Raw genomic sequence first — 27,918 nt, 5'->3', positions numbered from 1 at the left:
ACATAATTCTTTACGTTCTCTATTATAATTTCACTTATGTCCATCTTCTCTATTATAAATTCACTTATATCCATCTTCACTCAGGCGCAAGTACACAAATAAATAAACAAATTAATTATGTTTTTTTATACGAGTAACATCGTCAAAATGGCATTATGACAGGTTGGAGTGAATTACGGCTAGTATTATTCACTTATGTTGTAGGTTGCATTTTGCAACCGGTTGCAAAAGAAAAGTGACTCGGTGTTTCTCCGATGTTTGTGTCACATGCCGGAGAAAATGACAGAAAGAGGGAGGGAGTGCCAGCCAGTAAATGATATCCATATTATGAACATTGTCGGTCGGTGTCAAAAGAAGGAAAGCCAAAATGGCAAATAAGACAAAAATGCCAAGTACTTGTGAATTAATGTGTAGCATATGTGTGGTATTTTCAAAGAGGCGAAGACTTTTTACACTCGAATACTAAAATTATACTAGGCAATTTTTAAAGTCAAACGAAACGGAAATAAGTTATAACTATATAACTATTAATACAATATATTAATTTAATTCTTCTGAGTTACAAAATGATATTGCTAACAAGTCGAAAAGTATCAATTGGTCTTCTGACAAATGTAAACCGCAGCAAATGTCCGTTATGATAATCAAATTATTGATCCTTTATAGGGACTGCCCGAAGGAGTGGGCCAATATTGTATATTTCGTATCTGACCTAAGACGTTTCAGATTTAGACTATATCGACTACTTCCTGCACTTTGCAGGGGATATTTGATAATTTTTTGGAAAATGTTGAAATGTGCGTGAGTTGTCAGATACAGTGGGCCGAAATATTTCTCTTCATTTAATACTGATAAAAATATTGGTGTGTGCAAATTTAAAGAAAATCTATCATTTAGCTCCAATTTGATGCGAAGAATTGTTCATCAAAATTTTCAACTTTTGTGGAGGAGGTACTATTAATTTTGCTGATAAGTTCCATAATCACATCACATCTCAAATTGAGAGAAATATTCAGATATACCAAGTTTGAAAGTTATGAGTAATAAAAGTATTGAAAATTGCGACCCTAGTTGTCATCTTCACAATAGATTTGAGGAGAATCGAATGCTTATTTCGTATTTTATAGGAGTTGTAATTATTCCAAATTTTGACCATTTGTAGGGGAGGTGCTGGATGGAGTCGGCCGATATTATCCATTTTCGCGGCAGAACTAGCACTTGTGGAAATATTAAGATTTGCAATATTTTAACAAAATCGGATGATCCTCTCTCTTTCTATGAAGTAAAGTATTTGAAAATGTTCATCTTTTGTGAAGGAGGTACCAGAAGGAGTGGACAGATGTTGCTCATTTCCGAACTCGATCTAAGTTTGATAATAACGTTACGATGTACCAATCGGCTATCTCCCTTCGCAAGTTATCGTCCGCGCCAGCCAGACAGACAGACAGACCCAAAATGGATTTGGTTCAAAGAGAACTAGGGTTATTTCGATGATGTACGTTTTAAACGTATCAAGTTATATATGCCCTAAAATAATGAGTAATGGAATATAACAAAATTTATGAGCAGTAAGTACCAGCGCCAAGAGTTCAATCGTCAGTTTACAAAAACTAAGGTCGCTGGGTCGATTATCCGCGCCAGCACACAAACAAAAAAGTTTGCCAACACGCATACAGGCCGCCAAACTGCAAATATGTGCATGGTACAAACTGAAATCAGAACGTTTTAAGTTCAAACCCCCCATTAGCAAACATTCAAAAGAGCATCATACATTTAAGCAGGAATTAAAGACTAGTATTCTAGGGGAGTTTGAATTTGTCACACACCATACCAAATCGTTTAGGAATGTGGACATGGAAGACTTCGATATAGCCCCTATAATGAGAGTATTGTGCACGAAAAATATAGTCCAGACCATCGAAATAACCTGAATCAGCAGTCAGATATATATATATATATATATATATATATATATATATATATATATATATATATATATATATATATATATATATATATATATATATATTCGCTACTCTTAAATATGGTCATACACAGAAAATGTTATTACGTAGAAATGTGTTACGCCCTCAAAAAGAAATATATCATAGCAAGTTAAGTATCATTCGGTTTTTCTGAAAGATGTATACCCTCATCCTATGTCAGTTTATTAAAAAATATAAGTCTTATAAGTTTTAGTTAATATTATTCAAAATGTTGACCCTATATGGCGGAGTTACCAAAGAGTACAAACATTTGTACACCCCGTATCTAACCTAAGTCTGATATAAATATTACGACGTGTCAGGTTCGGACTATATTGACTAATTTCTCAACTTTATATGAGATCTATGTTTTTATAATTATTCAAAATTTTGGCCCTCTGTGGGGGAGTTACCAAAAGGTATAGTCCGATTTATCCCATCTTCGTACCATGTTTTGTGTTGGTACAAAAATTGGAATTTTACAAGTCTGAAAAGAATCAGATGCTCTGTTTGCTTTTTCTGGGGGTTATGGTTATTCAAAATGTTGATCTATTGCACAGTGGTCCCACATATATGGGAATGTGTGAAAAAATGTTTCTATACAACTAATCGATCTGATTGCTTTAGAATACATGTTTTTGAAATAGCTCCCATAGATCTCTTCTCCGAATTCGAAGGATTTCAAAGATTTTGGCAACATTTTTCAACAAATTTTGATGTAAGTTGGCATTTTGGACTCTGAGTACAATATATATAATAAATCTGACTCTTTGGTATACCTCTACATTTGCTATATTTTAAAGTGTCATTTTGCTAAAGCTAAAACCAATCTACGGGATGAGATAAAAACACTGCAACAAAGTGAAACGCCATAATTTTTACATTTTTTTAAATTGTACTGAATGAAAGCAAAAAATGTCGGAAATAGCATCAAATTTTGAATAAGTTTAGATTTGTTCGAATTGGTCACCTTTGACACGAATTATGGCCTTCAAACAGCCAATGACACCGTCGCATGCTGTCTGTATGTTGCTCTGCGGTATTTTGGCCCATTCCCGGCGAAGCGCTTAAATTTTGCACAGATTTATCTTTTGTCTGCAGGCAGGTCAAGTTCGAAGATGGGATTTATCGGTCCACGATATATATAACTGTACCGCCAAATATTCGATATTTTGATGATTGTAGCCACATTTTTCAATAGAAATGTCTGAAAGAGAAAGAATAGTCGAAATAGGTCCACGTTTTAGCATAGTGCCCATATAACGGTACTCCCTGATATTCGGTATTTTCATGATTTTTGCGTCATTATTCAATTGTTTCAAATTTCGTATATAAAGTTCGGAACTGTGACATAGGCTGTATTCTATGACACAAATTACTTATAGAGAACCACACATTCGTATAGCCCCCATATAACGGGTTTCATTTGAGCTGTGTTTTTTTTTTAGTTTTTTTTTAAATTTCTTCCAATAGCTGATTTTTTACTTGTTAGTGCTTATTTTTTGTGTTGCATAGTGTAATTAAGTGTCTTGCCTATAGAACTTTCATCTAAAGACAGAGCCAGAAGAAATACTGGTAAAAGTGCTGCTCGTGAATGTGAAGCAGCTAAAACATGGATATGAGATGAGATTGTATGAAAGATGTCTGGCCATTATATCAGCCTTAGTGACAAACTTTTAAATTTTGTAAACGTTTCCAGCGTTAGGAATTTTAGATATGCTTTACATTATAACTTTGGAGTGGTGGGTTGTTTCGGCCAACATGAGAGTAGCTGGATTAAAAGGCAGTCAAATATTGTCTCTTGAGTAAGCTAACAATGTGTCAGTTTGTCTTATTCCTTGTCTTTTCAATTTGCATATATCCAATTCATCAAGAACAGATCTAATGTAAATTTGGGTTATGTCAATCTACTTTGTCTGGTAACTTCCCCACAAAAATGCATAAAATTATTACACTTAAATGTAGGCAATTTTTAATCAGTGAGTACAATTACTGAGTCTTGTAAATACAAATTAACGGCATTCATTGGGCTCTGAAAATATTTTTTAAAGTGCACAAATAAAAAACTTAGCATCAAAAACCAAATTATCAATGTGCAATCAGAATTTTGAAAAATTACGAAAATTTATTTAAAATAAAATATCCACCATTTCTACTTTTATTAACTATAATCATAAAAGAAAATCTTAGTTCAGTACATGAATACCTTGAAATATTTCCTCCTGAAACGCCCGTTTAATCATAAGAAATTGTCCCATACGGAACACAACATGGTTTAACAATAATCCTCATTTTCCGGATACACACAATGACGAAGTGAAAATCTTCCACAGTTCACATTCGAGAAGAAAGAAAAAGACATTCCCCAGGATAGTATACCAGACACGTTGTTATTTTTTGTTCCTTTTGAAATCAATAACGTTCTCGATAGGTGCTTCCCATCCACTTCACCCCACAAGACTGGGTAAATACGTCGGTATCCTCTGCTCTAAGCAAGCCATAAAACGTATACCATTTAGTTCATCTAAAACGTCATAAATATGTGATAAGAGGGAATGTGTGCCAACACACTCATTGAACTCGAGAGCTTTCTTTCAAATGTCGGGATAAATAAACACATAAAGATCGTTGAAATCATTTATTGATATCGCTTCCATCCAGTTTCCATTCACGGAGTTTCATACTTTCATTGTTGTTTTCCAAAGACTTGATGTCGTTTTAGTCGGCAAATATCAAATCGATATTGCTCTCATAATGAACAGTAATGACATTGCCTTAAAATAAATTTACATTTCGTATATAAACACTGATAAGGAAAGGACAAATGTCAGGCGTTACAAATGTTTACATACTGTGACCGATGTTACATCTTTAGAACGGTTAAACCTTGAAATCCAAGCAATCGAGATAATTATCGATTTCCAATAAACTTGACGGAGGTATATTGAGTGTGTCATTCCGTTTGTAACACCTCGAAATATACATTTTAGACCCCACAAAATATATATATTCTTGATCAGCATAAAATTCTATGTCGATTAAGCGAAGTTCGCCCGGAGGTCCGTCTGTGGAAATCACTCTAGCTTCCGAAAGAAATGAAGTAGATTGATAAAATTTTACTCAAATGTATATTATGTCTGCAGGTCTTTTGTTATACAAAATGGGCCATGTGGATCCACGTTTTGGTATAGCCACCATATAACGTTACCTCCCGATATTCGGTATTTTTATGTTAATAGCTACATTATTCACCGGAATTGTCTCAAATTTGGTATTTCAAGTTCGCAATGGATACTACAGCATATGACAGGAGAATGTTTGTGCAGGTCCACGTCTTCGTATAGCCCCCATATAACGGTACCTCCCTATATTTGGTATTTTGATGATTTTAGCGACATTATTCATTGGAATTGTTTCAAATTTGGTATTTGAAGTTCGTAATAAGCCTAAGGCAGAAAATTGTCTGCGCTGGTCTATATTTTGGTATAATTCGTTCCAAATGGTGGAGGGTATTTAAAGTTCGGCCCGGCTGAACTTACAGCTTTTTTACTTTATTTTATTTTTTCTGTTGTGTGCGACATCTTTTTTTTTTCAATTTATTTATACCCTCAGCCATATGGCTACAGACGGTATATTTCATTTGATATAGCAAAAACGTGCCTCATCGAAATAATAAAAGAGAATTGTAGTCGATCTAGGGTTGCTGTCCGTAATCTATCTCATGGAATGATAAAGGATCATTCGAACTTTGCAAATCGCAATATTTGTATCAGGGTTAAGTAAGGTGTGAAAATGGTCAATATCGGTCCACTCCTTCTGATATCTGCCTTAAAATGGGTCAAAATTTTTAATAATTGTCATTGGCTTTACATTTCGTACATTTCAATATTTCTACCAATTCTATATCTTAAATGAAAATGAAATATATCAGTTTACTCCTTCTGGTACCTCCCCCACAAAGGGTCAACATTTTGAATACCCACCGCGCTCATAAATATGGGATTTATTGGCCCACTTCTTCCGATACTTCCCCACAATGGATGAACATTTTGAATAATTATAACTATCATTACTTTCCAAAAAAATGTCAGCGATTTGCTTCGTGTATTTACAGGGTGAAATAAAAAAAACTGTAACAAAGTAAAATGCCATAATTTTTACGTTTTTTTTTTAATTTTATTGAAGAAAAAAAATGACGTAACTAGCATTAAATTTTAGAATAAGTTTCGATTTGGTCGAATTGGTAACCCTTGGCCCGAATTATGGCCTCCAAAGGGCCAATGAAGCCGTCAAACGCTGCCCGAATGTTGTTCTGCGGTATTTTGGCCCATTTCCGGTAAAGCGCTTGCTTGAGGTCATCGACACTTTGGGTTTTTTTAGTGCCAACCTTGCTTTCCAAAATACTCCAGACACAATAGCCCAATGGATTGGTATCCGAATATTTTGGTGGCCATTGTGCGCTGGAAATGAAGCGAGGAACCTCATTTTGTGCTGAGTGCGATGGTGCTGAGTCCTGTTGGAATGTCCAAGGTCTGCGGCCAAAATGATAGCGTGCCCAAGGATTTAGTACACCCTCCAGAATATTTTCACGATAATATTCGGCATTTGTTCTGATGCTACGGTCGATTAATACGAGCGGAGAGCGACGAAGGTGCAAATTTCCAGCTGTAAACACGATTATTTTATTTGTTTACAAACTGCTGGACAACGAATGTTTTCTCATCGGAGATAACCAAATCCGGCAGTTCACCACTTTCGGCCAATCGAAGCAACTCTTTAGCTCTTTTGAGTATATTTTCTTTCTGTTGAGGTGTAAGTTCTTGCACTCTTTGGAATCTCAATGTCTTTACCCAAGCTCATTTTCAATATTTGCCGGATGGAATATTGCGATATGTTCAGCTTACGAGCAATTTTTCGGCCACTGCGACGCGGGTTTCGATTAAGTCACTTCGTAACTTTTCGAACCATTTTTGCTGATGTTGCTGTTTTCTTCCGTCCACCACCTTGACTTCAGGCTACTGTACCAGTATCACGGTAAAGAGCAATGGTATGAGACACAAAAGATTTATTCACATTCAAATGCTGGAGTGCTCTAACGATAGGCACTTGTGGTTTTCCAGCCAAATATAAAGAAATCACACTATCACGCTTGAATTCCATCACGAATAACTTTTTTTCTGGAAAATTCCCACCAAAATGCTTTAGTACGCTTGTAAACAATATATTGAGCTGTCACTGGAATAATTTTAACAGCTGTCGGACGAGTGGCTTAGATATGACAGCAGTCTAAAGTTGGTTGCAGTTTTTTCATCTCACCCTGTATAACAACACTGATACCTGGTGACCTCTTTGCATATGATTATCTGTGTGGATATGATGATATGTTTAATTGGGGAAGTCAAATTTTAATCCATTATCTAAAAGAGCCTATCTCGAAACTAAATATTTCCATATACAAAACTCTTTGAGTAAATGAGTATTAAATGAAATGTTCGAATGACTTAGCCCTTTCGAAAATTATGTTTGGTTGTAGTTATTTTAAGAAATATCTGTGAAATATACATATATTTTCATTTTACAGATTGACAATTATATATATATATACATTCATAGAAAACGTTCAAATAGCCTTTCTCTAAATTTAAATTGTCAAAATTCCACCCCTCGAGAAGAACACAATAACAATAATAAAAACGTAACTAACACAATGGCAGCGGAAATGCGTTTAGTTTATTAACAACATTTGACTGTGTTGACTTCAGTCAACTATTATTTTGTTGTTGTTGTTATTATTATAATGTTGGCATTCATGTTCGAGCATGGCTGGTGAAGAGTGGTGTTTCAATTTATGAAGAATTCAAGTGTTTCAAAATACCCACCACCGGAAGCCGAGTCAGTCACCCAGTCAGTTATTCATACATGAATGCGGTAAAAGTACTCGTGGCAAAGTGGCATGGCAACAACAACAACATCATCATAAACAACAGCAGCAGCAGTTAGAACTCTTCAAAAATGTTGTAAAACTTTTTTTGTAAAAGACTCCATTTAATGAAAAGCAAAACAAGTGGTTGTAAGGTTTTCTTTTGCGAAGGGGTCACTAGCGAATGGAATGATGGAATTTCGGGAATGTTTCTATTGAGGGGTACAACAGATTTGATTAATTTTTGAAATATTGGAATCAAGTTAGAACCATTGTTTTCAAAATATCGAAACCAAGTAGTTGTACGACGATTAAATTGATTCTTCTTTAGGAACATTAATTAATTGGCTCTAAGATGTCCATTATCAAAGACCTAAAATGGTAAAGACTAGACAAAATGAATTTTGAGCAAATGGTTTGTGTCTACAATACATAGAGTAACAGCTCATGGCAGAGACATGTTAATATAAAAACCACTATTACAGGAACGGATATCAAATAAAAATTTGAAAAATCCAAAATTTTGGTTTCAAAATTCTATTCCATGGACCTTTCCGAAAATTTGCACATTGCTTTGGCGGTTTAAATCAGTTAACATTTGTAATTATGTTGTTATGATATCGTAACAACAGAGGTATTTTCACAGGGTTACCATATCTTGACTCTGTCTTGTCCTATCTTTACACTTCTATGTCTTTGCCATTATGGGATCCTTTTAAAATGGTTTAACAAGTAAAAGAGCTGTAAGTTCGGCCGCGCCGAAATTTGAATACTCTCCATCATTTGGAACGAATTTGGCAATTCTCAAAAACAATAAAATCCGTTAAAAGTTCTGTTAAAATCTACCTATGGACCTGCATAGGTAATTTTGTCATAAGCCATTACAATATTCAAATGCGAAACTTAAAAAAAACGGTGAATAATATAGCTAAAATCATCAAACTACCGAATATCGGGAGGTACCGTTATATGGGGGCTATACGAAGACGTAGATCTACACAGACAATCTACTGCCATAGGCTGTAGCATCCATTACGAACTTCAAATACCAAATTTGAAAAAATTCCGGTGAATAATGTCGCTAAACTCATCAAAATACGGAATACCTGGAGGTACAGTTATATGCGGGCTATACGAAGACGTGGACCTGAACAGACAATCTACTGCCATAGGCTGTAGCATGCAATACGAACGTTAACAACCAAATTTGAAAGAATTCCTATAAATATTGTCGCTGAAATCATCAAAATACCGAATATCAGGAGGTACCGTTGTATGGGGGCTATACCAAAACGTGGACCTACATGGCCCATTTTCAATACAAAAAGTTCTGCAGACATAATATACATTTGAGTAAAATTTTATCAATCTACGTCAATTCGTTCGGAAGCTAGAGTGATTTCCACAGACGGATAGACGGACGGACATCGCTAAATCGACATAGAATTTTATGCTGATCAAGAATGTATATACTTTGTGGGGTCTAAAATTTATATTTCGAGGTGTTACAAACAGAATGACAAACTTAATATATCCTCCATACTATGGTGGAGGGTATAAAAAAATAGTGATTGTATGATTCATCGCCAATATACAAGGGCAGTTCGGAAACTTCTTAGCCTTGCACAAAAAAGCGCGATATAAACAGAAAAAGTTAAATGTTTTGGAAACGTCCATCTCTGTTATGAAGACATGTTAAATTTTGTTTCGATCTGGCAACTCCTTCACACAGAAACAGGTGTTCAAAAAAGACGCATCCGCAATTTTTTTACAATGGAAAAATTAAAAATGCGTTCTGTCATTGAATATTTACATAAAAAAGGTTTATCGGGACAAGAAATGCATAATGATATGGTGAGTGTTTCAGGTGAGTGGTCCTTCATATGCAACAGTAGAAAATTGGGTTGCTGAATTTAAACGTGGTCGTACAAGCATTGAAGATGATGAAATACAAGCATTGAAGATGAACGTAGTGGACGTCCAAAAACAGCAACAACAACAGAACTTGTAGCCAAAGTGCATGATATGGTATTAAATGGTCGACGGGCACCTCAAATTTATCGAGTTCATTTAGTTTTGCATAAAGAACTACAGATGGAAAAGCTTTCTGCAAGATAGGTGCCGCATTTGTTAACAGTCGATCAAAAACGCATACGATTGAACATTTCTCAAGCTTGTTTGGATCGTTTTAAGTAAAAAAAGCATCGTCTCATAACTGTTGATGAGACATGGATCCACCACTAAGTATAGTGGAAGAAAAAGAAACCAAAGAAAAATCCAAACAATGACCTGAAGCTGGTAAGGTTATGGCAACGGTTTTTTGGAACTTCAAAGGTATTTTATTGATTGACTATCTGCGGAAGGGTAAACAATAAATTCAGAGTACCATTGGAACCTTTTGGATCAATTAATAGCCTGTTCACCAAACTTATTTTTCTTCCAACTGTTAGGCAAATGGCAGACAAATAGAATTTTTGGTTTCCGTACGTAAATAAATAAAAAGAGCTTTAGCACACACATAGATAAATCGCACACATAGCTAAATCGACCCAGCTCGGAGATATAGGTAGATACATATGTAAAATCGTGGGTCTAGAACTAATATTTCGAGGTTTGTGGCATCACCTAACGTTTGGCGGATTAGGTTGATATTTGCGCCACGCCCATTTACACTTTTATTTGAAATGGAAAATCCAAAACCGGTACCCGGACATAATCCCCATTGCAATTATGGGGGTTTTGACCTTTTTTCGGTGATAATCCCCATAATCCAAATAATAAAGTATGACCGTTTGCTGTGTAGACTACGTAAAAAAAATAATTAATTTTAGAAATTTTTGATTCGCGATAGCCGGTGCCAAACATATCCAGAGGGAAAGTCTTTGGACATACCCATTATTATGGGAGTTATGTCCGCTAATTCCAAAAAATTGAGATTTTTTCCTGCAACCAAAATTTTATAATTCTTGTAAGTAGCCGGCCTGTTGCCGGGGCTTGAGATCTTCTCCTCTGGACAGGCAGGACACGCTGCACCGGCTACCGCGAATCAAAGATTTCTAAAATTAATTATTTTTGTAAGTCGGTCATACTCCCCATGGGGGTTGTGTCTGTGTTGGAAGCGGACAATATCCCCATATTATTATGGGGATTATGACCTAAAACAAACCGAGCATAATCCCCATAATTACAATGGGGTTTATGTCCGTGAGGATTACGTCCGGGTACCGACACGCCAGGTCTAAAACCAACGGACGTAATAATTTAAAAAATTTTTGACGGTAGGGCAATGGGTAAAATGAGCTTTTACTCCCAGACGAAAAAAGTAAGTGAACTGAAAAAAAAAACTTGATTGTGTGGGTAGCAATTGCTTGTCTGTCTTAAACAAAAGTTCTGTGAACAGGCTATAAATCTACAAATTCGAGAAAAACGTCACAAAAAAATAATTATTCTTCAAGAGAATGCACTAGCGCATATGGGTGTTTTAACAATGGCTAAAATCGACGAATTAAAGTACGAGTTGCTTGACCACCCACCTTATACATGTTCCCAAATCTAAAAAAATACTTACTGGTCAGCGTTTTACACTATTTTAAAGACCTTGATTAAAACTATCTTAATCAAGGCATAGAATTGCTAGAAAAGCTTTGAACTAAGTGTATTGAAGTTTCAGGAGATTATATTGAAAAACACAAATATTTTTGAAAAACTAACTACTCTCTTTCATTGATGGGCTGACGGAAAAATCCTTGAAGTGGATTTGTTTTTTTTATGACGGAAAATCGTCTGGAAGTTCCATATATTCCATTTGAAATTCAGCACACCCTTTGTTCTGATTCGGTGTATGTTATATAAATATTTTATTCCACATAGAAGAGCCATAAAAGAGTACGTGCATTTTTAGCTACTATTCTTTTCGGCACTAGCTCTTGTTGATGGTTTGTTGTTCGATTCCATAAATGTTATGGTTCAGTGGTTCTCATTTTGTTACCACCGTCGCCTATCTGCAGTAATGGAAAACAAACGAATGGTTCATTTGTTGGTTGTTCATTCATTGAATGCAGCTTTCCATTGGAGAGCTCAAAAATTAACAGCATTATGACTGAGTGATGTTGTTTCTTGTGAATATTTCCAATTTTTACTTTAAATGCAATTTTAGTATAGAGATTTTCTAATAAATATTTTCATTTTAAAATAAGGACAAATTATTTAAAATGTGTTCATAGGGCTGTTAAAAAAACTGGATGGGTTAAAATATTCCTTAGAGGAAAATGTAACTTCAGACGGCAAAGGATAACGAAATACATGGGAACAATCATAATTTGAAAGGTGTTACGCATCCTGTTATTGGCAACAGAAGGATACATTTTTAAGAATGCAACAAAAACAAGTAAAATAGTATCAGTCGGCTCTGCCGACAGATTTTTACCCCCAGCCGTGAGTTATGATTATACAAACTGTTGACCGTTTATGGAGGTGGTTCCGAAGGACTTTGCCAAAATTGACCAATTCGTATCTGACCTAAGACTTATACAAATATTACAACGTGTCGGATTTAGACTACATCGACTACTTCCTATACTTTATATGAGACATGTTAAAATTTGTTGAAAATGTGGACATATGCGTGGAGTAACATATATAGCGTATCGAAGTATTCAATTTTCATACTTGATCTAATACAGATATAAATATTGGTATGTCCAAAATTTAAAGGAAATCGAACACATATATCCAATTTTATGTGAAATCATAAATTTCGATATGTCACATAATCATATCTGAGTTCTAGATAAGTGAAATATTTAGATGTAGCAAGTTGTAAAGAATCACCGACTTGTTTCGCAAGTTATGACAGATATAAGCATTGGAAATTGTGACCTTTTGTGGTTGAGGTGCCAGAAGGGGTTCGCAGATATATAGCAACTTTTTGTGTTAGCAAAAATATTTGGATATGAAAGTTTGAAGAGATTTGGATGCTTATAAAGCTTTTTTTTGAGCACTTTGTTTTTCAAAAATCTGAAATCCTATGAGGGGGAGGTGCCAGAGCAAATGGTCCGATCTCTACAATCTTTATAACTGATCTTGTGTTGATGGAAATACTTAGATGTACCAGGTCTGAATGGAATCGGGTGTTGATTTCGAGTTTTATGAGCTTCATGGATAATCAAAAGTTTGACCCTTTGTGGGAGAGGTACCAGAAGGAGTATACCGAAGCATCCTATTTTCACACCAGACTTTGGGTTAATAAATATATTGTGATATGGGTAATTTGAAGAGAACCGAATGCTTATTTCGGATTTTGTGATTGTTTTGGGTATTCAAAACGTTGACCCTTTGTGAGGGAGGCACCAGAGGGAATGATTCCATCTCTGTCATATTTATAACAGATCTTGTGTTGATAGAAATATTGAGATGTGCCAAGTCTGAATGGAATCAGGCGTTAATTTCGCGTTTTATTAGCATCATGGAGTGGATCGATATATTCCATCTTCACACCAGACTTTGGGTTAATAAAAACATTGTGATGTGTGTAATTTGAAGACAATCGGACCTTACATCACATTTTATAAGAGTCAAATTTATTCAGAATTTCGACCCTTTGCGAGGGATGTACTTGATGGAGTGGACTGATATTATCCATTTTCGCCCCTGACCTTGCACTGATGCAAATATTAGGATTTACAAAATGTGGGCGAAACCGGATTATCGTTTTTCCTTCTGTGCAGTAAACTATTTTTTTTCTTTTTTTTTTTTTTTTGAAAAATTCGATTTTTTGTGGGGGTGGTACCAGAAGGAGTGGACCGATATTGTATTATATTACAATGTACCAAGTTTGGACCAAATCGGATACTCTCTTCCAGAGTTATCGTGCGCACCAGTCAGCCAGACAGACAGACGGACGGGCGGACATCGCTAGATCGACTCCAAATGTCATAAAACGGATTCGGCCCAAAGAGACCTAGGATCTAAAACCGTTATTCCGATGAGGCACGTTTTGGACGTATCAAATGATATATACCCTCTGTAGCCGTATGGCTGAGAGTACAAAAAATGTTACAACTTTTGCCAGTAATGCTGGAGGTCTAGTACTGTGGTTAACCATCGCCAACACTCATACAAAAGAGAGAGATTCGAGACAGAAATGTTGATAAATTGTTTACTGAGGCTTTGCAAGATTTTTCTGGCAATTATTTATTTATCCTTTATAAAGTGGCTATTTATTATTATGCCATTAGTAATGCTTCATTTTTTAATCCATTCCCTTTTTGTGGTGGAGAAATTGATTAGTTTTGACAAATCAACAAATTGCTTGCAAATTAAAAAAACTACCCTACTCTCTGAGAAAGAAGTTCCTGGACAATTCCTACAAGAAAAGAAATCAGACATAATTAATATTTGCTAAAAAATATTACAATATACCGTTTTTACAAGAAAGTGTCCGTGCGTTTTCGAAACACGGCACACAATATAGAAATTATGCATGGGGTATATTCTATTCAATATTGTCATCCTCAGTGTCTTCTTCTCAAAATCGTTTTAGAAAAAATCTAGCTTTCAAAAGAGTTTTGATGTTTCCAACCTTTTAAAAACGCATGTCAACAAAGTGTGAAAATGCTGCTCAGGCAAATTTAAGAAAACAAATTTATTGCCGTTTTACGAATCTTGGTTTTGAAAAGTAACATTCAATTAGCGGCGGCTTCATAATAATGTATATTTATTAATTTGGGCGTGGATTATATCTAGACAATATGTTTAAGATACATTTATAACAAGTTAAAAAGCAGTAAGTTCGGCCGTGCCGAACTTTGAATACCCTCCAACATTTTGAAAATTTTCAAAAAATAAAATCCGTTAAAAAATCTTTTAGAATCTTAAAAATAGCGAATATAGCCGTTATATTGGGGTCTATACGACGTGGACCTACATAGGCATTGTTTGTCATAAACCGTTATCATATACAAATTCGAAACTTAAAATAAACGGCGAATAATGTAGCAAAAATCAAATATATAGGGAGGTACCGTTATATCGGAGCTATACGAACACCTGAACCTGCGTAGACAATTTTCTGTCACAGGCTGTAGCATCCATTACGAACTTCAAATACGACATCTCGAACAATTTCGGTGAGTATTGTACCTAAAATCGTCTAAATACAGACTATAGGGAGGTGCTGATATTTATATTTGGGGCCTATACGAAGACCTGGATCTGCATAGACAATTTTCTGCCATAGGCTGTAGTATCCATTACGAACTTCAAATGACAAATTTGAAACAATTCCGGTGAATAATGTCGCTAAAATCATCAAAATACCGAATGTAGGGAGGTCCCGTTAAATAGGGGCTATACGAAGACGTGGACCTACATGGCCCATTTACGAACTTAACCTGCCTACTGAAAAAATAAACATGTGTGCAAAATTTTAGCCTTCTATCTCAATTTGTTCCAAAGATAGCGTGAATACAACAAACAGACGGACAGACAGACAGACAGACTTCGCTAAATCGACTTAGAATTTTACGCTGATCAAGGAGTTACAAACGGAATGACAAAGTTAATATACCCTCCATACTATGGTGGAGGATATAAAAATGTTTTTCGCTTTACTTCGTTGGTGTCGTTTGTAGTTCTTGGTTTAATTCGCCTCATCTTGTTTTACCAAATAATGCAATGGGTTCTTAAAAGTGTGGCATAGTTTTAGGCATTTCATTTGTGGCAGTGAAGCTTTAATGAATAATTTCATACAAACGAATGAGCATACCCTCCACCTCGAAAAGGAGGGTATATTAACTTTGACAACAACAACGTTTGTTTATTAATGGAGAAAGATTTAATGTTTAAGCGGTAAGGTTACCCCGTAGGTTTTGGGAATACCTAGGTTTTGGAAAGAGCCACCAATCCAAAGAACTATATTAAACTAAAATTTTATTTGGAAACTATTATTCCCTGCCTTACCCCCTGATGCACATTACCATCTTTCTTTCCACTAATAAACAAACATTGTTTTTTATAAAAACAACAATAATGGGATTACTATTGTATCCGAACAAACATGCCAACACCGTTATTCATGCTCAGTACAAAATTCTAAGTCGATTTTAAGATGTCTGTGTATCTGTCTGTTATAATCACAGTACAGGCCAAATTATTTGACTTAAACCTTTAAAATTTGCCAAAGAAATTTACATTGTGTTTAGGATGGTTGGTATTGAAAATGAGACATAGCGGTCCACGTTTTGGTATAGCCGCCACATAGCCTACCTCCCGATATTGGGTATTTTGATTATTTTTGCCACATTTTCCCCCGGATGTGTCCCAAAATTGGTATTCGTAGTTCATATTGGGTCCTAGCTTCTGTGTCGCATTTACCAATGAAATTGTTTCAAATTTGGTATTTTAGAAGATTTGATAGATGACATTGAGATTCTCGTTTTGGTGTGGTACCCCGCTTAAAAGCATTACCCAAACAGTCTTATTGGTTTTTGTAGTTTAAATAGGAACACGTTTGGACTTAGATACTTTAATATTTAAATGTTTTCTTTACCCAATGATAGAGGGTATTAGTACATTTTAAGTCGATCTAGCGATGTCCGTCCGTCCGACCGTCTGTCTGTCTGCCTAGCTTGCTGGTGCGCACGAGAACTCTCGATTTGGTCCAAACTTGGTACATATTAATATTATTGTCAAACTTGGATCGAGTTCGGAGATGGGCAATATCGGTTCACTCCTTCTGGTACCTCCCTCCACAAAATGTCAACATTTTCAAAGAACTGCACAGAAAGACAAAGTATAATTCGAGTTTGCTCCAACTTTGCAAATCTTAATATTTGCATTAGTTCTAGGTCAGGTGCGAAAATGGACAATATCGGTCCACTCCATCAAGTAGCACCACGATTGCCTTTAAATTACACATATCACAGTATTTTTATTAACCCCAGGTCTGGTGTGAGGATGGAATATATCGGTCCACTCCTTCTGGTACCTCCCCCACACAGGGGGTCAAAATTTTTAATATTCACAAAGCTCATAAAACGTTAAATTAACACCCGATTCCATTCAGACTTGCCATATCTCAATATTTCTATCAACACATAATCTGTTATAAAGATGGTAGAGATAGAACGATTACTTCTGGTAACTCCCCCACAAAGCGTCAAAGTATTGAACAACTAAAACAATCAAAAAATCCAAAATAAACATCCAGTTCTCTTCATATTCCACACATTCCATTTTTTCAACTAACACAAGTACCTGATTCAGCTCATAAAACGCGAAATTAACATCCAATTCCATGTAGACTTGGCACATCTCAATATTTTCATCAACACAACAGATGTTGTTATAAAGATGGTAGAGATCGTACCATTTCTTCTAGTACCTCCCCACAGAGGTTTTTGCAAAACAAAACGCTCAAAGAAAGCGAAATCAGAAACTTTCCAACTCTCTTCAAATTTCACACGCACACACATTGTTGCTAACACAAGATCTGTTGTGAAGATGATATATATCTGCGAACCCCTTCTGGCACCTCCGCCACAAAGGGTCGCAATTTTCAATACCTTTATCTGTCATAACTTGCGAAACAAGTCAGCGATTCTTTACAACTTTCTACAACTAAATATTCCTCTCTACCAGAAACCTGAGATGAATTTGCAACTTGTGATTTTGCATAACATTGGATCTGAAACCTGAGATAAATATGGAACTTATGATTTTGGAAAACATTGGATTTAAATGTTCGATTTTCTTGTAACTTTGCCCATACCAATATTTGTATCTGTTTTAAATGAAGTATGAAAATGGAATACTTCGGTCGACTATATCTGGTACTTTACGCACATTTTAACATTTTCTAACAATCTCATATACATAAAGTGATGAAATTAACCAATATAGTCCAAACATGGCACGTCGCAATATTTATATAATTTTTTCTTAGGTCTGACCATTCCTTCGGAGCCTACTCCGAAGAGGGTTAACGATTTGAATATTAATCGAATAATAATCGAACATTGGCTTTTAACTTGTTACTAGTTGAAGCATAGACAAATTAGGTATAGACTAAAAAGTTGTCTCATCTGTTATCTTCGAAAAAAGTGCTTCAATAGATGTCGTTAATGCTGTGAGAGAGGTTCAGTAGAATCACTCAATTCTCTCAAAATACAAAATATTGATTATTTTCATGATTATTTATTATTTACCAATTGAAAACAAAACAGTGACCTTGTTTACTTTTACATTATCCAAATATGTCGTAAAATATAAAAATATGGAACTTAAATATCAAAAAAATGAATAAATTGTTTTCGAAGTCGAGTGACTTCACTAGCCCTGAGTGACTTAACTGGCCCAAGATCAACCATAGTGACATCTGCCGGAAGGGGTGAATTTTAAAACTTTTTAGTCTATACCTTCATTTGTCTATGGTTGAAGTTTAGTTTACAGCTCTCAGTGAAAATCCGATTTTAGCGAAATTTTAGGAAGCCTCAAAAGTGTGTGCTAATGGAATTCGGCTGTGTTATTTTTCTAATATATCAATAAATAAAAGAAGTCTAAAAGTACGTTTTAAAGAGTTACTTGGTTCTAATAGATCTAGTGGCTTAAGCCTGTATGGGTCTATATGCACCCGTAGACACATTCACAGCCAAAAAAAAAACAGAAAATAGCTGAAAATCAAGGAAAAGTTAAAACTAATTAAAAAAAACAAGTAAGCAAAGGCTATAGTCGTGCGGGGCCGACTATATTATACCCTACAACACTACAATATGTTAGAAGCCCCCTTATGTCCAAATCCATAGTGGAAGATTTCGCTTTTGAAATTAGGATTTTGACTAGGGACATTTGTCCAATATTTATGCACTCCGTCGTGCTGTTAGTTGTGTAGTCCATTTTACAGCTAAATATAATCCAATGGTCATCCAAAATTCTAGAATTCTTCCCTCTTCTTAACTCTCTTCACAGGCGTGTCGATTGGCTTCAATTGTGTGATCGGAAAAACATTTCTGTTTTTGGTTAATTTGAACCCCTTAATATTTTGCGATCATCTCCAAAAGAAGAGGCCCTTCTGTGTCTCCAAATTTAGACTCATCTGTATGATTTGCTTGTCTACGATATTTGGCTATATTCGTCAACGAAATCAGAATAAAAAGCCAGAAGTTCGCCTATTGTGTATTTCGGATATCGCCTGTAATTAATGTTGGTATTTTTTCACACAAAAGTAGTGGTCCATTCTGCCCACTGTCCTAAACTCTAACTTTGTGCGAGATTTCGTGCCCTTTGGTTTCTATTTGTGACCTTTATAACGGCTGCAAAATCAGGAAAATGTTAAGTGGTTGGTCCATTTCAGCCCCTAATATATTGCGGACATCTTTGAAAACAATAGGCATAGCCCTTCTGAGCCCCCTACCCTTGTGAAAATTTTCGTTAGGATCGGACGATATTTGTAATCCTTATATAATAGCCCCAACCTGTGTTGTAAGGTGAAAAAATATTACAAAATATTATAAGTCATATTGAAAAAATCGCATGCGATAAAAAATATGAAAAAATAAAAAAATGTCACAAAATACTACAAAATCTATATTAACATCATTATTGGCATATTTTTCTGCGATTTTCTTAGATTTCATACTTTTATGTCAAGGGGGCATTCTGAATTGACAAAATTTGTCAAAATCGGTCCAGCCATTCTTGAGATATAAACATTCTAACTAACATCCCCTTCCTTTGTATATATTACGCATTATATATCCGATATATTTACTATTGGCATCTACTTAACGGTCAGAATTGACCTGTTCGTGTATTTGCGATTTCGCCGGGATTAAAAATATTCGCGGTTTAATGGAAAATTTTACTTTTATTTAACACAAATGTTGTGGCCTATTTCACACACTAACTATTACCCGATGACCATCAAAATTGGAAGGCTTCTGCCCAGCCCTAAGTTCTAGCCCCGTGCTAACTTCCGCTTTGATTGGTCTATAATTGCGACCTGTAGAGCAACTGCAAATCAGGATTTTTTTTAGTTTTTGGTCCATTTCAATCCCTAAATATTATGCGGTCATATCCAAAAGAAATAGGGTTCTATTCTGACCCTAGCCCCACCTCCATTCTAAATTTCGTGAAGATCGGGCCATAATTGCGATCTGTAGAGTGATTACAATTTAACATGGACAGACGGACGGACGGACATACATAGCTAGATCGACTCAGCTCGGCGAGATAGGAAGATCCATATATACTTTCCTATGTGGGAAATCAATATTTCGAGGTATTACATAATTTTTTGCCGAATCAAACTTATAATACCCCAACACATAGTGTTGTAGGGTATAAAAAAATAATTATTCATTAAACTTTAACAGAAAAATAATTAAATACATAATGTTACGTTTACATAAACATTAATACCAGATTTTTTTATTTTCAGGTATGTTTTTCATTGAAACTTTGGATGCAAACGTAAGTTTTTTACTTGATTTCAGCCGAAATTCAATTAAAAACAAGTTTAAAAGTATCAATCGGTTCTGCCGACAGACGTATATCCTCAGCCATTGTTCGATTATTTAAATATATTTTGACTTCTGTTATGATTATTTAAACTGTTGACCCTCTATGGAGTGGGTTCTGGGGGAATGGGCCAATATTGTCTATTTCTAAATAAATAAATATATATATATATATATATATATATATATATATATATATATATATATATATATATATATATATATATATATATATATATATATATATATATATATATATATATATATATATATATATATATATATATCGTACACATAAAAATATTGTACGGGTAAAATTACAAGAAAATTGAACATTTATATTTAGATATACCAAGTTTTAAAGAATCGCTGATTTGTTTCGCAAGTTATGACAGACAAAAGTATTGAAAATTGTGACCCTTTGTGGGTGAGGTACCAGAAGGGATGCGCAGATATATTTCATTCTCACAACAGATCTTGTGTTAGCAAAATTTGTGTGTGTGTGTGTGTGTGTGTGCGAAATTCGAAGAGAATTGGATGCTTAATTCACTTTCTTTGACCGTTTTGTTTTCAAAATCTTGAACCCTATGTGGGGCAGATAGCTTGTGTTGATGGAAAAATTCAGATGTGCCAAGTCTGGAATGGAATCGGACGTTGATTTCTCTTTTTATGAGCTTCATGGATATTCAAAATTTTGAGCCTTTGTGAGGGAGGTACCAGAAGGAGAGGACCGATATATCCCATCTTCACAAGGGAGCTTGTGTTAGTAGAAATTATGGGATGTGTGAAATATATAGATAACCTAATGCTTATTTCGCATATTTTGAGCTTAATGAATATTCAAAATTTCGACATTTTGTGGGGGAGGTACCAGAAGGAGTGGACCGATATTGCATATCTCCGAACTCCATCTAAGTTTGACAAAAATATTACGATGCACCAAGTTTGGACCAAATCGGATACTCCCTTCGAGAGTTACCGTGCGCACCAGCCAAACAGACAGACGAACTGACAGATATCGCTAGATCGACTCCAAATGCCCTGGAACGAACTTGCCCCGGTGATTTTAGTTTTTATCCGGGGATATTCTCTCCACGAGTTAATTAAAAACAACTCCTTTGACTACTTTTTATACCCAAATGACGAATGCAAGTTGGATAGGAGAGAAACTGTATAACTGATTGGTGGCTCATTCTGAAACAATGACTAAACATTATATATCTAGAATTGCCAATTCCATGAGGCCCCCATTGTGTAATCTTATATTTCTACAAAAATAGATAAAGTACCGAAGGCTCAAATTTTTGAAAAATGTTGAATCTAAAAAGCTATTGTTGTATTTTTAAGTTTGTTGAAAAAACAACAACTTTATTACTTAACAACTAAAAAAGTGCATTGAAACAACAACTTAAGCTTCAGGGGCAACGGGCAAATGAGCGCCTTCGGGTTGGAAACCGTTTTCATCAGCAACATAGTTGACAGTGTAGGTAACGCCATCATCACCAACGTAGGTGAAGGAACCCTTGACGGCAAGAGCTTCTTCGTCAGTACCAACGTTCTTCAACTGACCGGAAGCTTCACCCTCGGTACCGTCACTGGTGGCATAACTGCAAGTAAATGAGTGGGGGTTTGTGGAATGTTAGGATTATGCCAATCACTTAGTCTTAGATTTACTACTTACGCATAGTTGAAACCTTCGGGTCCGACATCGGATTCGAGATTAAGTATTTCAACAAGAGGCTTGCGAGGGCGGATATCTTGCAAGGCAGCGGCAACGGCGAAGAGGAGGGCGAAGACAACGAAGAATTTCATTTTGCTTGGTTTTTTGTGTTGTTCAATGTCTTGATTACATCAATGGTTGAATGTGTTATGATTTTGGAAGTTATCGGTTTTAGTTTTTATACTCAGACTTCTATTCAAATTTAATGTAATCTGAGCTCATTTAAAATTCGTTATTATCGCATAACTCGTATTCTCAAAAATTATTACAAACAAGCCTATTTTTCTCGAACACAAAACAAAAACCTTTCAATCTTTGGTCTTGTTATTTAAATGAGAGAGACATAAAAACGTTGTTAAGGAATATTGTAATTTCATTTTTCATTTCAGTTTAAATTTGAATTTTCCCATTTATGATTTGAATCATTTAATTTTAAATTCAAATTAAATTGTTTGTAATTTGAAACGTTCAATTTTGTGATTCAATGTTATCCATTTGAAATTCGATTTATTCTCTTTGTAATTCGGAATGCTCAACAGAAAGACAAATTGTATCGAGGTGGTTTCACAGTATAACATAATTTTTATACCCTACACACCACACTGCGGTCAGGAGCTTTATACGTTTGTTTGTAACCTGGAGAAGGCAACGAAATAGACCCATAGTTACTTTTGAGGATCGATTGATACATGTCCGCCCACATATATTTTTGTGAACAAAATGCAGGTCGCATTTATTGACCGATTGAGATGAAATTTTCCATACATAATTTGCTTGACCTAAGGACGAACCCTATTGAAATTGATGAAAATGGGTCCAACTTTAGATACAACTCCCACAAATATCTTCGCTCGATTTCAATTTTATTGTGCGCTAAATTTGTAATATTCGTCCAAATAGGATAAATTTTGGCACATCCAACCAAGTTCTGCCTAGAAAGAAGTACTTCATATTTGAAAATCGGTTCAGATCAGATACAGTTCTGAAATACCAAATTTCCAAATTTCCTCCGCCAAATGTCCAAATATATCTTCAATCGATTCACCATATATGTTATATCAGCCAAAATTGAATAGATTTTTTTACATCCAACCTAATTTTTCCATTTGACGGAACTTGGCTCCGATATATATGCTTTTTAAGTGATATCACGCAATGTTATTTGGTTATGTTATTATTTGTTATAAAAGATAAACATGTCTAAGTCAAAATGTATTGAAAATCAATTTTGAATTGGATGTACCTCCCATATAATAGTTCCCACTGAAATCAAATAAGGTTCCTAGTTGGTTTGGTCTACCTAAAGATTTTATTTCACGTTCGGGGCCGATCATGTGGACCCTAATATCAATTTAAATGAAAATTTCACGCATTGCCCACCATAGTATGGAAGTTATTAAGTCTGTCATTCCCTTTGTAACATCTCGAAATATAAATTGTAGACCCCTCAAAGTATATACAGGGTGAGATAAATAAACTAAAACAAAGTCAAACGCCATAATTTTTACTCTTTTTTTTTAATTTTATTGACTTAAAGCAAAAAAATATCGGAAATAGCATCAAATTTTAGAATAAGTTTAGATTTTTTCGAATTGGTCACCTTTGGCCGAATTGAATTGTGACCTTCAAACGGCCAATGAAACCGTCACACGCTGCCCGAATGTTGCTCTGCGGTATTTTGGCCCATTCCCGGCGAAGCGCTTACTTGCTTTCCAAAACATTCCAACGGATAGGTATCAGGAGATTTTGGTGGCCAATGCGCGCTGGAAATGAACCGAGAAACCTCATTTTGTAGCCATTCTTGGGTGGCGCGTGCTGAGTGCGATGGTGCTGAGTCCTGTTGGAATGTCCAAGGTCTGCGGCCACAATATTTGCCTGCCCAGAATATTTTCGAGACAATATTCGACATTTATTCTGAGGTCGATTAATACGAGCGGAGAGCGACCATCGGATGTTATGGCGGCCCACACCATCACCATGGCCGGCGCTTGAGTCCTGGTGGTCAACCGAAGGTGCACATTTTCAGCTGACCTCTTTGACAAGTAAACACGATCATTTTGTTTGTTTACTGCTGGACAACGAATGTTTCCTCATCGAACAAAACCAAATTCGGCAGTTCAACACTTTCGGCCAAGCGAAGCAGCTCTTTAGCTCTTTTGAGTCTATTTTCTTTCTGTTGCGGTCTAAGTTCTTGCACTTTTTGGAATTTCAATGGCTTTACCCCAGCTCATTTTAAAATATTTGCCGAATGGAATATTGCGATATGTTCAGCTAACGAGCCATTTTTCGGCCACTGCGACGCGGGTTTCGATCAAATCGTCTCTTTACTTTTCGAAACATTTCTGCTGATGTTGCTATTTTCTTCCGTTTACTTCTTTGACGTCGGGCTACGCTACCAGTATCACGGTAATGAGCTATGGTACAAGACACAAAAGATTTATTAACATTTAAATGTTGAAGTGCTTTAGCGGTAGCCACTTGTGGTTTTCCACTTGTGGCTTCAATTCCATCACGAATAAACTTTTTTCCTGGAATATTCTCACCAAAATGCTTTTGTACGCTTGTAAACAATATAATGAGCTGTTACTGTAATAATTTTAACAGCTGTCGGACGAGTGGCTTAGAAATTACAGCAGTCTGAAATTGGTTGCAGTTTCGTCTCACCCTGTGAGGGTAGTCGTATTTTTATACATGGTAATTTTTTAGTAATTTGAGTTTTTAGAAAAAAAAAACAAACGGAAAACGTCATTTTAAAAATTATAAATATAGACCTACGTATTGGTATTGGCATCCTGGTTTCTAGAGGTGTAGAAGACCTCTTCACAAAAAAATTCAATGTACTTCCTGATTTTACTTACTTCGAGGGTCTTGTCCACATTGCCCAATCAATTTCGCTAGAAATGTGTGTAGCCTAACTTTGGGAGTAAACAACCGTTTTACACGTAGGTACATATTTTGGTATAGTCCCCATATAACAGTACCTTCTAGGCCACAGATTTTAACCGATTGGACATTGTTTAATCTTCATTGAATTTTACTACAATCTTTTTTTTAGGTTCGATACGAAATTGACAATATTGGACCATTCCTTCGGAACCCATTCCTACGAGGTTCAACAATTTGAGTAATCATAAAAGAAGTCAACATTTTATTAAATAATCGAACATTGGCTGAGGGTATTCATCTTTTGGCACAACCGCAGATACTTTTCAACTTCTTTTAACTGTCCGAAGAGATTCTTGTACTCTTTACCGTTCATCGTGGTAATTTATTAAACGATATGTTTTAGAATTAGGAATTATGTATCGCTACCTATCTATCATATAAAATTGCTCTTCCATATCTAACATCTGTACACACTTTAAAACTCTAAACTTGTGTGTGTGTGTTTAAAAGATAAAAATACAGATTGATAGAATCTCCACAAAATCCAAAACATCATAATAGACTAATGATCAGTAAAACAATGTCTAAAATGTGAGGTATCAATACGGTATAGTATCAGCATCACCGCGTGTGATTGAATATTAATTAAGATAAAATAACAACAAACTGTAGGTGTGAATTTGAGATGTGAATCGAAGACGCTTATGACAAGTATTAGAGCAGAATTTGACAAAGTGATTGATAAACCAGTTTAAATGTGATTTGATTAAATTAGACAAAAGGTCATTGTGATCGGCACAGACGAGACTAAGCGTTTCCATGAGACTTTGACGGCACAAACCTCTGGGGCGGACAAGAAATATCATATCAGACATTCGGAGAGTTTTGTCTGTGATGATAGAAATATTTATTGAGACCTGTTTTCCATTTGCATAGAAGTAGATCACCCGGAAGGTTTTGGATAGACTCTTGCTGAGCTACTGTCAAAAATTTGGCGTTTAGATCAGACAAAAAAAAAAAAAAAAACAAATAAACGAAAAAAAGTTGACCGATGAGACATTCTTGTAATGTTATTTTTAGAAATGTGAAATGTATTTGCTAATATTGAGACTAACATTTCGACATTTCTAACTTTTTGAGATTTAAGTATTTAAAATAGTGGTCGCTTGTGGGAGAGGTACCACAAGGGGTAAGCCGATATCTATCACCTTCACTCCATATCTTGTATTAATAGAAATATTGGAATGTGTGAAGTTTGAAAAGATTATTTCGCATTCGTTTGATCCCTCTTTGGGGAGGTACCAGAAGGAAAAGATCGATATATCTAATCTTCACACCAGATCTTGTGTTAATGGAAATGTTACGATGTGCGAAATTTTAAAGGAGTAATTTTATGACAGATATAATTATTCCAAATGTTGACCCGTTGTGGGGAAGGTACCAGAAGATGTGGTCCAATCTCCTCCTTCTTTGTAACTGATCTTGTGTTGGTAGAAATAATAGGATGTGTGAAATTTAAAGAGAAGGAATTTTAATAGAGTCGGTCGTTCATTCAACTTTTTATGAGAGACATAATTATTGAAATGTTGACCCATTGTGGTGGAGGTACCAGAAGGAATGGTCCGACCTCTACCATCTTTATACCGAATCTTGTGCTGGTGGAAATATTGATGTGTACCAAATGGAAAATAGAATCGGATGTTAATTTCGCGTTTTGTGAGCTTCAAGGATATTCAAAATTTTGACCCTTTGTGGGAGAGGTACCAGAAGGAGTGGGCCGATATATTCCATCTTCACAACAAATGTTGGGTAATTAAAAATATTGTGATTTGTGTAATATGAAGACAATCGGACTATAACATCACATATTATAATATAAGAGTTATAATTTATCAAAATTCTGACCCTTTGTGGGGGAGGTACTTGATGGAGTGGACCGATATTGGCCGTTTTCGCATATATTAGGATGCATATATTAGGATTTGCAAAGTTGGAACAAGGTCTGATTATCCTTACTCTTTCTGGGCAGTAAAATATTTTTTTTGAATATTTCGACCATATATGGGGGAAATACCAGAAGGAGTGGACCGATATTGTCCATCTCCGAACTCTATCTAAGTTTGATAATAATATTACGATGTTCCAAGTTTGGACCAAATCCGATACTCCCTTCGAGTGTTATCGAGCGCACCAGATAGACGTACGCACGGACATCGCTAGATCGACTCCAAATGTCATGAAACGAATTTGGTCCAAAGAGGCACGGTTTGGCCATATCAAATGATATATACCCTCCCTAGCCATATGGCTGATACCTCCCCCACATAGGGTTCAAGATTTTGAAAAACAAAACGCTGAAAGGAAACGAAATCTTTACAACTTGTTATATCTAAATATTTCTCTCTTCCAGAAACCTTATATGAATATGGAATTTATCGGAAGATATGATTTCGCATAAAATTGGATATAAATGTTTGGTTTTCCTGTAATTTTGTCCATTCCAATATTTTTATTTGTATTAGATGAATTAAGAAAGTGAAATACTTCGGTCGACTATATCTGAAACCTCACGCACATTCACGTACATAAAGGGGTAAACAATTTGAATAATCATAACAGAAGACAAAATATATTTAAATAATTGAACATTGGATGAGGGTTTACATTTATCGGCTAAACCGACTGATACTTTTTAACTTGTTGTCAGTAAAATTCAAAATTTCAAAAGCTTATTTGGAATTGTGCCCCAAACAATCGGTTTCGTACTCAATTTTTGGCAATCTTAAATTCTTTAAAATCAACCAACTAATGCATTAGACCATGTCGCCCGAATTATGTAGTTATTCTCGGCCAATAATTTGCTTTGCCGACTGCTGGTATTGAACTCGCCAC

The 27,918-nt window shown here is 35.4% G+C and overlaps 2 protein-coding genes across 9 annotated transcripts in view; one reads left to right on the top strand and one right to left on the bottom strand.

The window, feature by feature from the left end:
* Positions 1-27,918, top strand: part of LOC101892637 (calcium uniporter protein, mitochondrial) — a 266,622-nt gene that overhangs the window by 178,402 nt on the left and 60,302 nt on the right. The gene's annotated exons all lie outside the window — the stretch shown is intronic.
* On the bottom strand, positions 21,758-22,819 carry LOC101901382 (larval cuticle protein 65Ag1-like). The gene is made up of 2 exons (XM_005190059.4): positions 22,102-22,819; positions 21,758-22,027 (listed from the first exon to the last, which is right to left on the bottom strand). Exons 1-2 carry the CDS (start codon positions 22,230-22,232, stop codon positions 21,829-21,831), a joined length of 330 nt encoding a protein of 109 aa, XP_005190116.1. The 5' UTR covers positions 22,233-22,819; the 3' UTR covers positions 21,758-21,828.

This window comes from Musca domestica, unplaced genomic scaffold, assembly GCF_030504385.1.
Source record: "Musca domestica strain aabys unplaced genomic scaffold, Musca_domestica.polishedcontigs.V.1.1 9, whole genome shotgun sequence".
NCBI classification, from domain to species: Eukaryota; Metazoa; Arthropoda; class Insecta; order Diptera; family Muscidae; genus Musca; species Musca domestica.
The sequence above is the reverse complement of the archived record's forward strand: the minus strand, read 5'-3'. Positions and strand labels throughout refer to the sequence as shown.

What these genes read in the sequence shown, in the direction of transcription:
- LOC101901382 (XM_005190059.4), bottom strand. Translation starts at nt 22,232, where the DNA reads ATGAAATTCTTCGTTGTCTTCGCCCTCCTCTTCGCCGTTGCCGCTGCC. An exon ending in CCCGAAGGTTTCAACTATGC is followed by an intron (nt 22,028 to 22,101) that starts GTAAGTAGTAAA and finishes ATTTACTTGCAG; the next exon opens with TTATGCCACCAGTGACGGTA.